Source organism: Manis javanica, chromosome 15 (assembly GCF_040802235.1).
Source record: "Manis javanica isolate MJ-LG chromosome 15, MJ_LKY, whole genome shotgun sequence".
NCBI lineage: Eukaryota > Metazoa > Chordata > Mammalia > Pholidota > Manidae > Manis > Manis javanica.
In genome coordinates this window covers 38,379,953-38,390,970 of record NC_133170.1, presented here as the reverse complement: position 1 = coordinate 38,390,970, position 11,018 = coordinate 38,379,953, and the positions used below count along the sequence as shown (strand labels likewise).

Genomic DNA, 11,018 nt, shown 5'->3' with positions numbered 1-11,018 from the left:
ATGGAAGCCATTCGGAAGTGATAGAATGAGCTTGTGCTAGAGTATCTCTTATACAAAAGCCCTGGAAATGACAGAAAATGAAATAAAACAAATCAATCAAAGGATACATACCCTTGCAAACAGAAATAAAGGGAAATAAAGTTATTAGAGAAATAATGGCTCATGTAGAGTTTGATCAGACTCTGACTCTGTGTAGTTCACCCAGTAGTCCCCTCTTTGTCTTCAGACTGACTTCTGTCATGGAGCAAAACGGCAGCAGGAATTTCAGACCTCATAATTGCTTACCACACTGTTGAGAGTAAGAGAAAATCTGCATCTAAGAATTTCCAGGAAACATCCTAGAGCAACCAATTGTCTGGACCACTCTGGAATCAATTCATGTGTTCAGAGGAACCTCAGACACCGACTGGATTAGCCAAGGATTGCCTGGATCAATATGGTGACCCAGGGGAGATCACCATCCTGACTGTCTGAGACCAATCAAGGCCTGTAACTGGAGTTAGAGGTGAGGCCGATTTCACCCAAACCTCAAAGGACTGCTACACAGTGAGGAAGGGGTGGTATAGATGTTGGGGAGACAACAGAAATGTCATTAGTGAAAGAAATCTTGATGAATTCTAAAGCACTCATATCAAACAGGACATGCTCAATGACTTCATGTCATGAAACTAGAAAACATACAAGGAAAAAGGGAAAAAGCTTTAGAATAACTAGGGTTAAAAAGAAAACCTAAATATAAGTTAAAAGTATTTAGAAATATAGGAAAATGAAAAGACTACGCAAATGTTTTTGTTGCAACTGGAGAAGTAGTCAGAGGAAATGTTTGTAGCCTTAGATAAATTCATTTTGAAAGATGAGAAAAAATATATTGATATAAAAAACGGAGAAAAACAAAATGAAAGAAAAAATAAAGCTAAAGAACAAATAATTAAAATAGCAAAAAGGATATTTAATCAATAAATCATATCTATTTCCTAAAAAACACCAGTGAATAGACAATATTTTGATAAGTGTGTAGAAGAAAAGGTGAGAAAGTACAAATAACTTAGATGCAGAATATAACCAACACTGATTAGAACAGTGACGTATAAATATTAGCTATTATTGTCATTGTTATGGTTCTAGTATAGATATTAAAGTAATGAGAATCTTATGTAATGCTTTATGCCAACTAGACTAAAAGTAAACATTTATAGAAAAATTGAAATATCAAAACTGCTTGAAAAGGAAGAAAACTTAAATAGAAGTCAAGGATCTAACCACCACCACTCCTAAATCAATTTTCCCATGTCCATATAGTTTTATAGAAAAATGCCACCAAACTTTCAAGGAATCAGTTATTCCCACCTCATAGCAAATATGTCAGAACACTTATAAGTGACCCAACTTATTCAGCTAAGAACACTGATACCAAATATAAGAATATAACAGGAAAATAATAGAAAAAAATAAAAGAGTAATGTAATATAACCAAGCAGTGCTTACTCAGGATTGCCAGGATAGTTTAACATTAGAAAATAAACATACTTTAACAAGGTTAAAGCAGAAAAAAGTAGTATCACTGTTATTGAGTTGTAATTCAACTCCAGTGTGTTCAAAGAATGAATTTTGTATGACTTGAACCTTTTAAATGTATTGAGACTTATTTAATGGTCCACAATATGATCTGTTTTGGTAAATGTTTTCAATATACTTGACTAAATGAAAATGTAAAATTTCTGTTTAAAAAAAAGCTACATTTGCAGAGATAAGTGATAATTAATAGAATGGAAACATATTTGAAATATATATTAGATACCTATATATCACAATAGATTCATATTTAGAATTCATAAAGAACTCCTATGAATGAATTAGAATATCTAATTAAAAAATAAGAAATGAATGGGAAATAGCAATTCAAACAAGAGGAGATATTAGTGGCCATAAAACAATTTCAAAGATGTTAAACCTCACTATTACTTATGGAAATGCAATTAAACAACTGTGTTATTATTTTTCATCTATGAGACTGGCAAAAAAGCAAAACAAAACCAACAAAACTTTAATGGTATCAACTATAGTCAAGGGTATTAAAAAAAGGTTTCCTGTTTGTTGGAGTATCAACTGTAATTCATGCTGGCAGTTCATGACACATGCCTCTTCTACCTGGAAGGAGAGCTTCCGTTCGGTCATCTGTGTGGGCTGTGGTGGATGTGAACCATTGTTCTCTTCTTTCCTTTTGTACCCATCCCCTTGGCTGAGTGACCCACTGAGTCCTTTCACTGCAGTGGGAGGGTGTATGTTTCCATTCCCTTATGGGTTTGTTCATGTGACCTGGTGAACTCTGGTTCACAAAGAATGTGGAGACATGTAAAGGAGACCTAATACCAACCCAAAGCTTGGAGGCAAGCCTATCTTGCTCACAGCCTGAGGCAGAGACACCTTAGCCAACTCATGAATTCATGTGGGAGAAAAATAAAGGCTTGGTGTTATAAGTCTCTGGGTGTTGGAGTGGTTTGTCATGCATAACTACTACAGTGATAGATGAACAATTCACGGGCCATAGAAAAGGAAATGAGCATGTAAATGGGATAGAAGTTTCAAATCAAACTCCCAAATAGGAATCCAGAGATGTGAAAGATAGATGGATGAGGTAAAAATCTGGATGGGTAATTAATTACATAGCAGCCTTTGTAAACAGAGAGAATCTTTATAATTTCTCTAAATCATTCCATTACAATTTTACTTCAAAAATTATGTGTTGATTACAGCCTGAGCAGGGCAATTTTCTGGGTTCTTGGCAATATAGCAAAGAACAAGATAAACATAGCTCTTGACCTCAAGAGCTTGGCGGTGTGGCTGAGGATCTGATGCTGAACTAGGTTGTCCGGTGTTTAACTTACTGTGTATATAAAACAAAAAACATGTATAAAACAAAACCTGGATCTGCAATTTCCCAGTTAAAAATTAGACACTGCCATTAATCCCTACAAGGATGAGCTATCTCTTGCAGCCCTCTAGATGTAACTCCTTCTACCAGAATGTGGACAAAGCACTTTCTAAAAATGGAAGTAGTTTACCAAAGATTTCAGTGTTTAAAATGTTCTGTAAACTTATGAAATTGAATTAATTATGAACATGTGCTGAAATGAAGAAGAATGTTAGTAAGCACAGATGGAAAACAGAAGGGAGATAGTTTTTGAGGGGTGCCCCAAACAGATCTGGCCAGTAGGCTTTCACAATTTTTATATCCACTTCATTTATGAGAAAGAGATATTCTACTGAATATACTTAAGTGTCGGTAAACGAATCCTACCTTTGGACCTACCTAATCCTTTGGATGATGATACTGAGATCCAGAAATGAAGTCACATGCCCTTCTAAATTACTGTAGTGAACTCGGCTGCTTCATCAGCCCCTATGTAGATTTATTCTTCCCCCACCTGGTGAACTTTCACACATTCTTCAGAGCCCTGACTTTGAGTAATCTCCACACTTTAGCCTTTCTTGACTTCCACAAGTGGTATGAACAACTACTTACACTGTAATCTGTGTAACTTCAGCATTTACTCTACCAAGCTGTATCATAATGTATTACTGTTTTTGTCTAAATATTACTCCTCTGTTCCTTACCACTCTAAATGAAGTCCTCCTTCTGGGCAGGAGTTGCGTAAGATTTATTTTTACTGTATAGACCATATAACATCTTTATTTACTTTTGCTTTTTCTCACAACAGCTGTATTTAATAATTTGGTTTCTCCAAACCTGGTTGTTAGGAAGGGTACATGGAGGCCATGTAAATTTAGTCCAATGAGAAGTCTCACACCTAACGAGGGCAAGTGCAGACCGCGTTTGCAGAAGTATGAAGGTGTGGGACAGCGGGGTATGCGTGCGCACTTGCAAGGCCGCTTAGCTTTTGTTATAAGTTAGAAAAGTGGGCTGCCACTCTAATACCAAAACCAGGCAAAGACCCCACCAAAAAAGAAAACTACAGACCAACATCCCTGATGAATGTAGATGCAAAAGTACTCAACAAAATATTAGCAAACTGAACTCAAAAATACATCAAGAGGATCATACACCATGACCAAGTGGGATTCATCCTAGGGATGCAAGGATGGTACAACATTCGAAAATCCATCAACATCATCTACCACATCAACAAAAAGAAGGACAAAAACCACATGATCATCTCCATAGATGCTGAAAGAGCATTCGACAAAATTCAACATCCATTCATGATAAAAACTCTCAACAAAATGGGCATAGAGGGCAAGTACCTCAACATAATAAAGGCCATATATGATAAACCCACAGCTAACATCATACTAAACAGCAAAAGGCTGAAAGCTTTTCCTCTGAGATCGGGAACAAGACAGGGATGCCCACTCTCCCCACCATTATTCAACGTGGTACTGAAAGTCCTAGCCACAGCAATCAGACAAAACAAAGAAATACAAGGAATCCAGATTGGTAAAGAAGAAGTCAAACTGTCACTATTTGCAGATGACATGATACTGTACATAAAAAACCCTGAAGACTCCACTGCAAAACTACTAGAACTAATATCGGAATTCAGCAAAGTTGCAGGATACAAAATTAACACACAGAAATCTGTAGCTTTCCTGTACACTAACAATGAACTAATAGAAAGAGAAATCAGGAAAACAATTCCATTCACAATAGCATCAAAAAGAATAAAATGCCTAGGAATAAACCTAACCAAAGAAGTGAAAGACCTATACCCTGAAAACTATAAGACACTCTTAAGAGAAATTAAAGAGGTCACTAACAAATGGAAACTCATCCCATGCTCCTGGCTAGGAAGAATTAATATCGTCAAAATGGCCATCCTGCCCAAAGCAATATGCAGATTCGATGCAATCCCTATCAAATTACCAACAACATTCTTCAATGAATTGGAACAAATAATTAAAAAATTCATATGGAACCGTCAAAGACCCCGAATAGCCAACACAATCCTGAGAAGGAAGAATAAAGTGGGGGGGAATCTCGCTCCCCAACTTCAAGCTCTACTACAAAGCCACAGTAATCAAGACAATTTGGTACTGGCACAAGAACAGAGCCACAGACCAGTGGAACAGAATAGAGACTCCAGACATTAACCCAAACATATATGGCCAATTAATATTTGATAAAGGAGCCATGGACATACAATGGGAAACGACAGTCTCTTCAACAGATGGTGCTGGCAAAACTGGACAGCTACATGTAAGAGAATGAAACTGGACCAATTTCTAACTCCATACACAAAAGTAAATTCAAAATGTATCAAGGACCTGAATGCAAGTCATGAAACCATAAAACTCTTAGAAAAAAACATAAGCAAAAATCTCATGGACATAAACATGAATGACTTCTTCATGAACATATCTCCCTGGGCAAGGGAAACAAAGGCAAAAATGAACAAGTGGGACTATATCAAGCTAAAAAGCTTCTGTACAGCAAAGGACACCATCAATAGAACAAAAAGGTATCCTACAGTATGGGAGAACATATTCATAAATGACAGATCCAATAAAGGATTGACATCCAAAATATATAAAGAGCTCACACGCCTCAACAAACAAAAGGCAAATAATCCAATTAAAAAATGGGCAGAGGAGCTGAATAGACAGTTCTCTAAAGAAGAAATCCAGATGGCCAACAGACACATGAAAAGATGCTCCACATCGCTAATCATCAGAGAAATGCAAATTAAAACCACAGTGAGATATCACCTCACACCAGTAAGGATCGCCATCATCGAAAAGACAAATAACAACAAATGTTGGCGAGGTTGTGGAGAAAGGGGAACCCTCCTACATTGCTGGTGGGAATGTAAACTAGTTCAACCATTGTGGAAAGCAGTATGGAGGTTCCTCAGAATGCTCAAAATAGAAATACCATTTGACCCAGGAATTCCATTTCTAGGAATTTACCCTAAGAATGCAGCACTCCTATTTGAAAAAGACAGATGCACCACTATGTTTATCACTGCACTGTTTATAATAGCCGAGATATAGAAGCTACCTAAATGTCCATCAGTAGATGAATGGATAAAGAAGATGTGGTACATATACACAATGGAATATTATTCAGCCATAAGAAAAAAACAGATTCTACCATTCGCAACAACATGGATGGAGCTAGAGGGTATTATGCTCAGTGAAATAAGCCAAGCGGAGAAGGACAAGTACCAAATGATTTCACTCACGTGTGGAGTATAAAAACAAAGGAAAACTGAAGGAACAAAACAGCAGCAGAATCACAGAACCCAAGAATGAACTAATAGTTACCAAAGGGAATGGGACTGGGTACGATGGGTGGGAAGGCAGGGATAAGGGGGGGGAAAAGAAAGAGGGCATTACGATTAGCATGTATAGTGCGTGGGGGACACAGGGAGGGCTGCGCAACACAGAGAAGACAAGTAGTGATTTTATAGCATCTTACTACGCAGAAGGGGTATGTGGGGGGGACTTGGTGAAGGGGGGAACCTAGTAAACATAATGTTCTTTCTGTAATTGTAGATTAATGATACCAAAATTAAAAAAATAAAAAAAATTAATAAAAAAAAAAGGAAAGAAAAGTGGGCTGCATCTGGACCATTAACATACTTTTGTACCTTGCTCTAAATTTAACTTCATCTGATAGGTAATGGGGAGTCTTGTGGGTTCCTGGACCCAATTCCAGTATCTGATGGATTTGTTATAAGGGGTTGAAAAAGATATTTAACTATATATACATATTTTTTGCCATTCATCCATTTTTTGTTTTCAAGATTTCAAGGTCTTTATTGTTTAGGATGAGGTTGTCAAATAGAGAAAAAGTGAGCTGAGTGAAACAAACATGTGAGACAAACACCAGTCCACAGGGCAGACGTGTGGTGGGGGCAAGGGCGACTGAAGTTCTGCACCTGCTGGAGTGGAAGCCCTTCTCCTGACCCCATTCTGCCCTCTGCCTCCAGGCTCTTTGAAATGGGGTTTGCAGAGCAGCTACAGGAAATCATCGGCCGCCTCCCCAGAGGCCACCAGACTGTCCTCTTCTCCGCCGCACTGCCCAAACTACTGGTGGAGTCCGCCCGGGCAGGTGAGTGAGCCGGGGAGCAGGGCTGGGGCCTGGGACTCGGTCAAGGCCTGGTGGGGCTTGTCTGTCAGTGACTCCTCCCACAACCTCCCCGTGCCCACTGCAGGCCTCACAGAGCCTGTGCTCATCCGGCTAGATATGGATGCCAAACTCAACGAGCAGCTAAAGGTGGGGGTACTGCTGTGCCTCTTCCCAGGCCCAGAACCTGGCCCCATGAGCCAACCATCCTGGCCTTTTCTCCCTACCAGCGTCCTTCTTCCTTGTGCGCGAAGACTCCAAGGCCGCTGTGCTGCTCCACCTTCTGCACAACGTGGTGCAGCCCCAGGACCAGACCGTGGTGTTTGTGGGCACGAAGCACCATGCTGAGTACCTCAGTGAGGTGAGCGGGCCCTGACTGAGCCAGGCTGGGGAAGACACGCTGGGACCACCCACCCTCCAGGGACCACCTTCTGCATCAGGGGCCGGGAGCTGCAGTTCCATGTGCGGCCACCAGAAGACAGCACTAGAGCGGGACATGGGCCTGCCAAGGGCTCATTCATCCATTTTTTAAATTTAGGAAAATAATAAAACAAAACAGCAACCCCAAAAATGCAAATATAATATAAGCAATAACACACAAAGGGAAACTATGTGAAAACAGCACCTGTTGCCTGTATGTTAGACAAGAGCCCACTGCAGTCTTTGGAGTCCCTGGACAACCTTGAAGAACCCATCAACTAAAGACATAGCAGGATTCTGTGAAAGTCACAAGTTTCAAATGTGTGAGATATTCAGATTTAAAATCGTTTCTTGCTCTTTTTCTTTTTCACTAAAACTTAGCACTTAGGACACTACCAGTGTTTAACCATATTTTAATTAACTTTAAAATCAAGGTGGAGAAATGAAATGGGGATTAGCTCTGGGTGGGTGGCTCAGGAAGGCTCATAGCTGTCACCCCTACCGGTCCATCACGCCTGCTCGGAGGGACAAGGGCTCTGCCCACTGGGGACTCCTCTCCTGTTTCCTTCATATTCGCCCTTCCACCCAGGTCACATTAACTTTCTTCTCCCATGTCTTGCATGTCTAAGATCTCCCTAACCACCTCGGAAGGCAGGGGGTTGCCACTGGAGAGACCAAAGGCAGGTTGCCCTCATATGTGCCTCTTCAGCATATTGATTACGTTTATTTTATTTAAAGTGACTGAAGAACCGGCTGGTGCAGGAGGGATGACCATCCTCTGTTCCCCTGGAACCAAGAAATGAATGTCCCATGTGAAGGGCACCTTCCCTGAACCAGGAGATAGAGAGGAATCCTTCTCACCAGAGACAGAGAATTCAGAGCCAGGGAGGCTGCACAAACAAATCTTACTGCTTCTTTATTAATTTACAATGTAAGTCCAAATACTGTTTAGAATTCCTAATTGAAGTTCCCAAACATAAGTTTGCTTTGTTCTGTGAACTCCCCACAGATTTATTGTCTCTTAGTCTAAAATATATAAAACTGCCAACCTCTGCACTTCTTTGGATCCCAATTTCACTACTGGGACTCCTTACTCATGTCATAAATCTGTGGTTTTTTTCCTCCTGTTAATCTGTCTCCTGTCCATTGGATTCTAGAACAAATAGAAAGAAACTCAAAGGTTCCAACACCACTCATTTTACCAGAAACTCTTGGGATTACTCCTTCTAATTGTTCTTGGAGGTGGAGGGTTTCCCCTAATGAGCCTCAGCTCCCAGTATCCAGAGTTGAACTCAGGACTCTTGCAAACCTAGCTCTCTGGTCGCACTGTTATGGAGCCTTTACTGATTCTTCTGCCCTCCACACTTCCTCCGTGATACTGTACCAGGAGACAAACCTGTTACTATGCGCTGGTCAGCTGGTGAGTTCCCCAGAGGACCACCAGGAAAACCTGTTGACCGAGCGAAGCAAGTTAAGCAGACGGATCACGGTGAAGGAGAACGGCTCATTGGCAATGCTAAGAAAGACACGGGTCCCACCTGGTGTCACTTCTGCTGCACCAAGTCACCAAACTGGCACTTAACTAAATTGCACAACCTCTCCCAGAAATGTAGTCAGTCAGGACTTTTCTGGTCATCATTGATTAGATGTTACACGTGTCCTCCCTATCCCCTAAAGGAATCCATCTTATAAGACCTTTTTTCCCCAGGGAAGGTGACCTCACCTGAAATAATCCTTTTTTCTGTTATGACTTCTTTGTCCTGCCTTTAAAATCCTCTCCTTTCCTGGAGCCCTTCAGAGAATCTCTCTACTTGCCAGAGGGGATGCTGCCCAATTCATGATTTATTTAGTAAATCCGTTAGGTCTTCAAATTTACTTGGATGAATTTTTTTTTTAACAACAGAATCTTTGTAGTTCCTCCAAAAGGAAGGCAGGACAGGGTATTTGCAGGACTTGGGTCCTGGGTGCATGGCTGTCAGATGGCTTTGCTGGCCAGAGGACTGGTTGGCCTTGGGCAGTCTGGTACAACAGCCTTGGGTTGCAGGACCCTGGGAGATGAGCTGGAGGCCACCTGCGGCACGAGCTGGCTGGGACTGATGGGTAAGCTGCCTTGGTCCGCCGCTGTCTTGTTTTTAGGAGCAAGTGTTTCCTGAAGCAAGTAGTGAAGTCACTTTTACCTGTTCTCAGTATGGCTTAGCATAGAGAAAGGAAAGTGTACCAGTCCGATATCATTTGCTACAGGAACAAGAAAGGATGCTGCTTCAGTTAGCAACATTGCATTTTACTTATTAATTTTTTGACCTCCTTGTATTTAGGCAAGACAGTGTGATATTGAGTCATCTGGTGTTCCCTTTCCCCCCATCTTTTAATAATTCTGATTTCATCAGGGAGAAAGTCAATCACGTTCATTTACATCATCTCTCATGCAAAATCATCGTGCATATTTCCCATAGTATGGGTTTCACATTTTTGGAAATACCATCAGTATTTCTCAGTTGGAACTCATGAATGCAGAGTAGAACAAAGTTGGGTATTGCTCACTCTAATGTTATCTCCTTATTTAAAATAGGTGCAGAACTCCCAGACTGTAGGGGTTGGGTTAATAAAAAGCAAATATAGCTAAAAACTAATTCTGCGATAATGTTTAATATCATTTCCACAGTTTTGAAATTCTGGATGTCTTTCTTTGATTCAATACCTTCTCCTTTTCTAGAGAAAAAGATATGTGATGCCAAAGTCAGAGAAATATAATGCAAATCCAGTTAGGCTATTTTCTGTGTTAGGAAGTTGAAAACGTGGTGATTTTAGTGCCTGAATTCCTTCAAATATTCAGCTTAATACTCCCATTTTCTGAAACAAATTAAATTAGATTTATGTATCTGTTGGATTCTCCCAGAGGAGGACGCCGCCCCAAATCACTCACGGAAGGCGTCTCTTGATGCAATAAGCAAGAGGAATTTATTCAGGAACCAGCTAGCTGGGGTCCAAGTTCGCCCGAAGCAGCGGGTCTCAACAAGGACCCTGAGCACACAAAGCCAGAAGGTTTTATAGCATTTTCAAAGGGGGCAACGTTTTCCACAATCACAATACAGTGTTTTTTCATAGACACATAAATCTTTGCCTGGGGCCACATCCTGGGGTCTGGTTAGATAAGATTACCTTCGGAATGTTTAAGGTGGTTCTAGCAAGATAAGCTTGGTGTGTATGATTAACTGATTTGAGGTCAGCTAATTAAAGGTCACTACATTTAACACTGGCTGACTAACTTGTTTTTCAAGATTCTAATAATTTTCCTCCTTCTAGGTTAGGGGGTGGTATTTAAGCCTTTAAGATGGCTGTACTTATGCTAACTTTTGATTCTTCAGATCCTACGTTTCCCCACTTCTCTTTAGGGACATTCCAATCATGGAATGTTTGTGTTTCCTTGTTGGGTGAGTGAATGATATTGTTGCTTCAACATCAGTACATGAACGGCACTCACTCTTTCTCTAACAAAAGTTATCAGCCGATT

At 40.4% G+C, this 11,018-nt stretch overlaps 1 protein-coding gene across 1 annotated transcript; it reads left to right on the top strand.

The window, feature by feature from the left end:
• Positions 1-230: 230 nt before the first annotated feature.
• On the top strand, positions 231-10,135 carry LOC140846619 (ATP-dependent RNA helicase DDX54-like). The gene is made up of 3 exons (XM_073223825.1): positions 231-505; positions 6,951-7,072; positions 7,318-10,135. The coding sequence occupies exons 2-3, from the start codon at positions 6,961-6,963 to the stop codon at positions 7,461-7,463; spliced, it is 258 nt and encodes an 85-aa protein (XP_073079926.1). The 5' UTR covers positions 231-505; positions 6,951-6,960; the 3' UTR covers positions 7,464-10,135.
• Positions 10,136-11,018: the final 883 nt, after the last annotated feature.

Excerpts from the sequence above, each read along its gene's own strand:
- LOC140846619 (XM_073223825.1), top strand. The coding sequence starts at position 6,961 with ATGGGGTTTGCAGAGCAGCTACAGGAAATCATCGGCCGCCTCCCCAGA. Across the intron at positions 7,073-7,317 it reads GGTGGAGTCCGCCCGGGCAG|CGTCCTTCTTCCTTGTGCGC; the intron begins GTGAGTGAGCCG and ends TCTCCCTACCAG.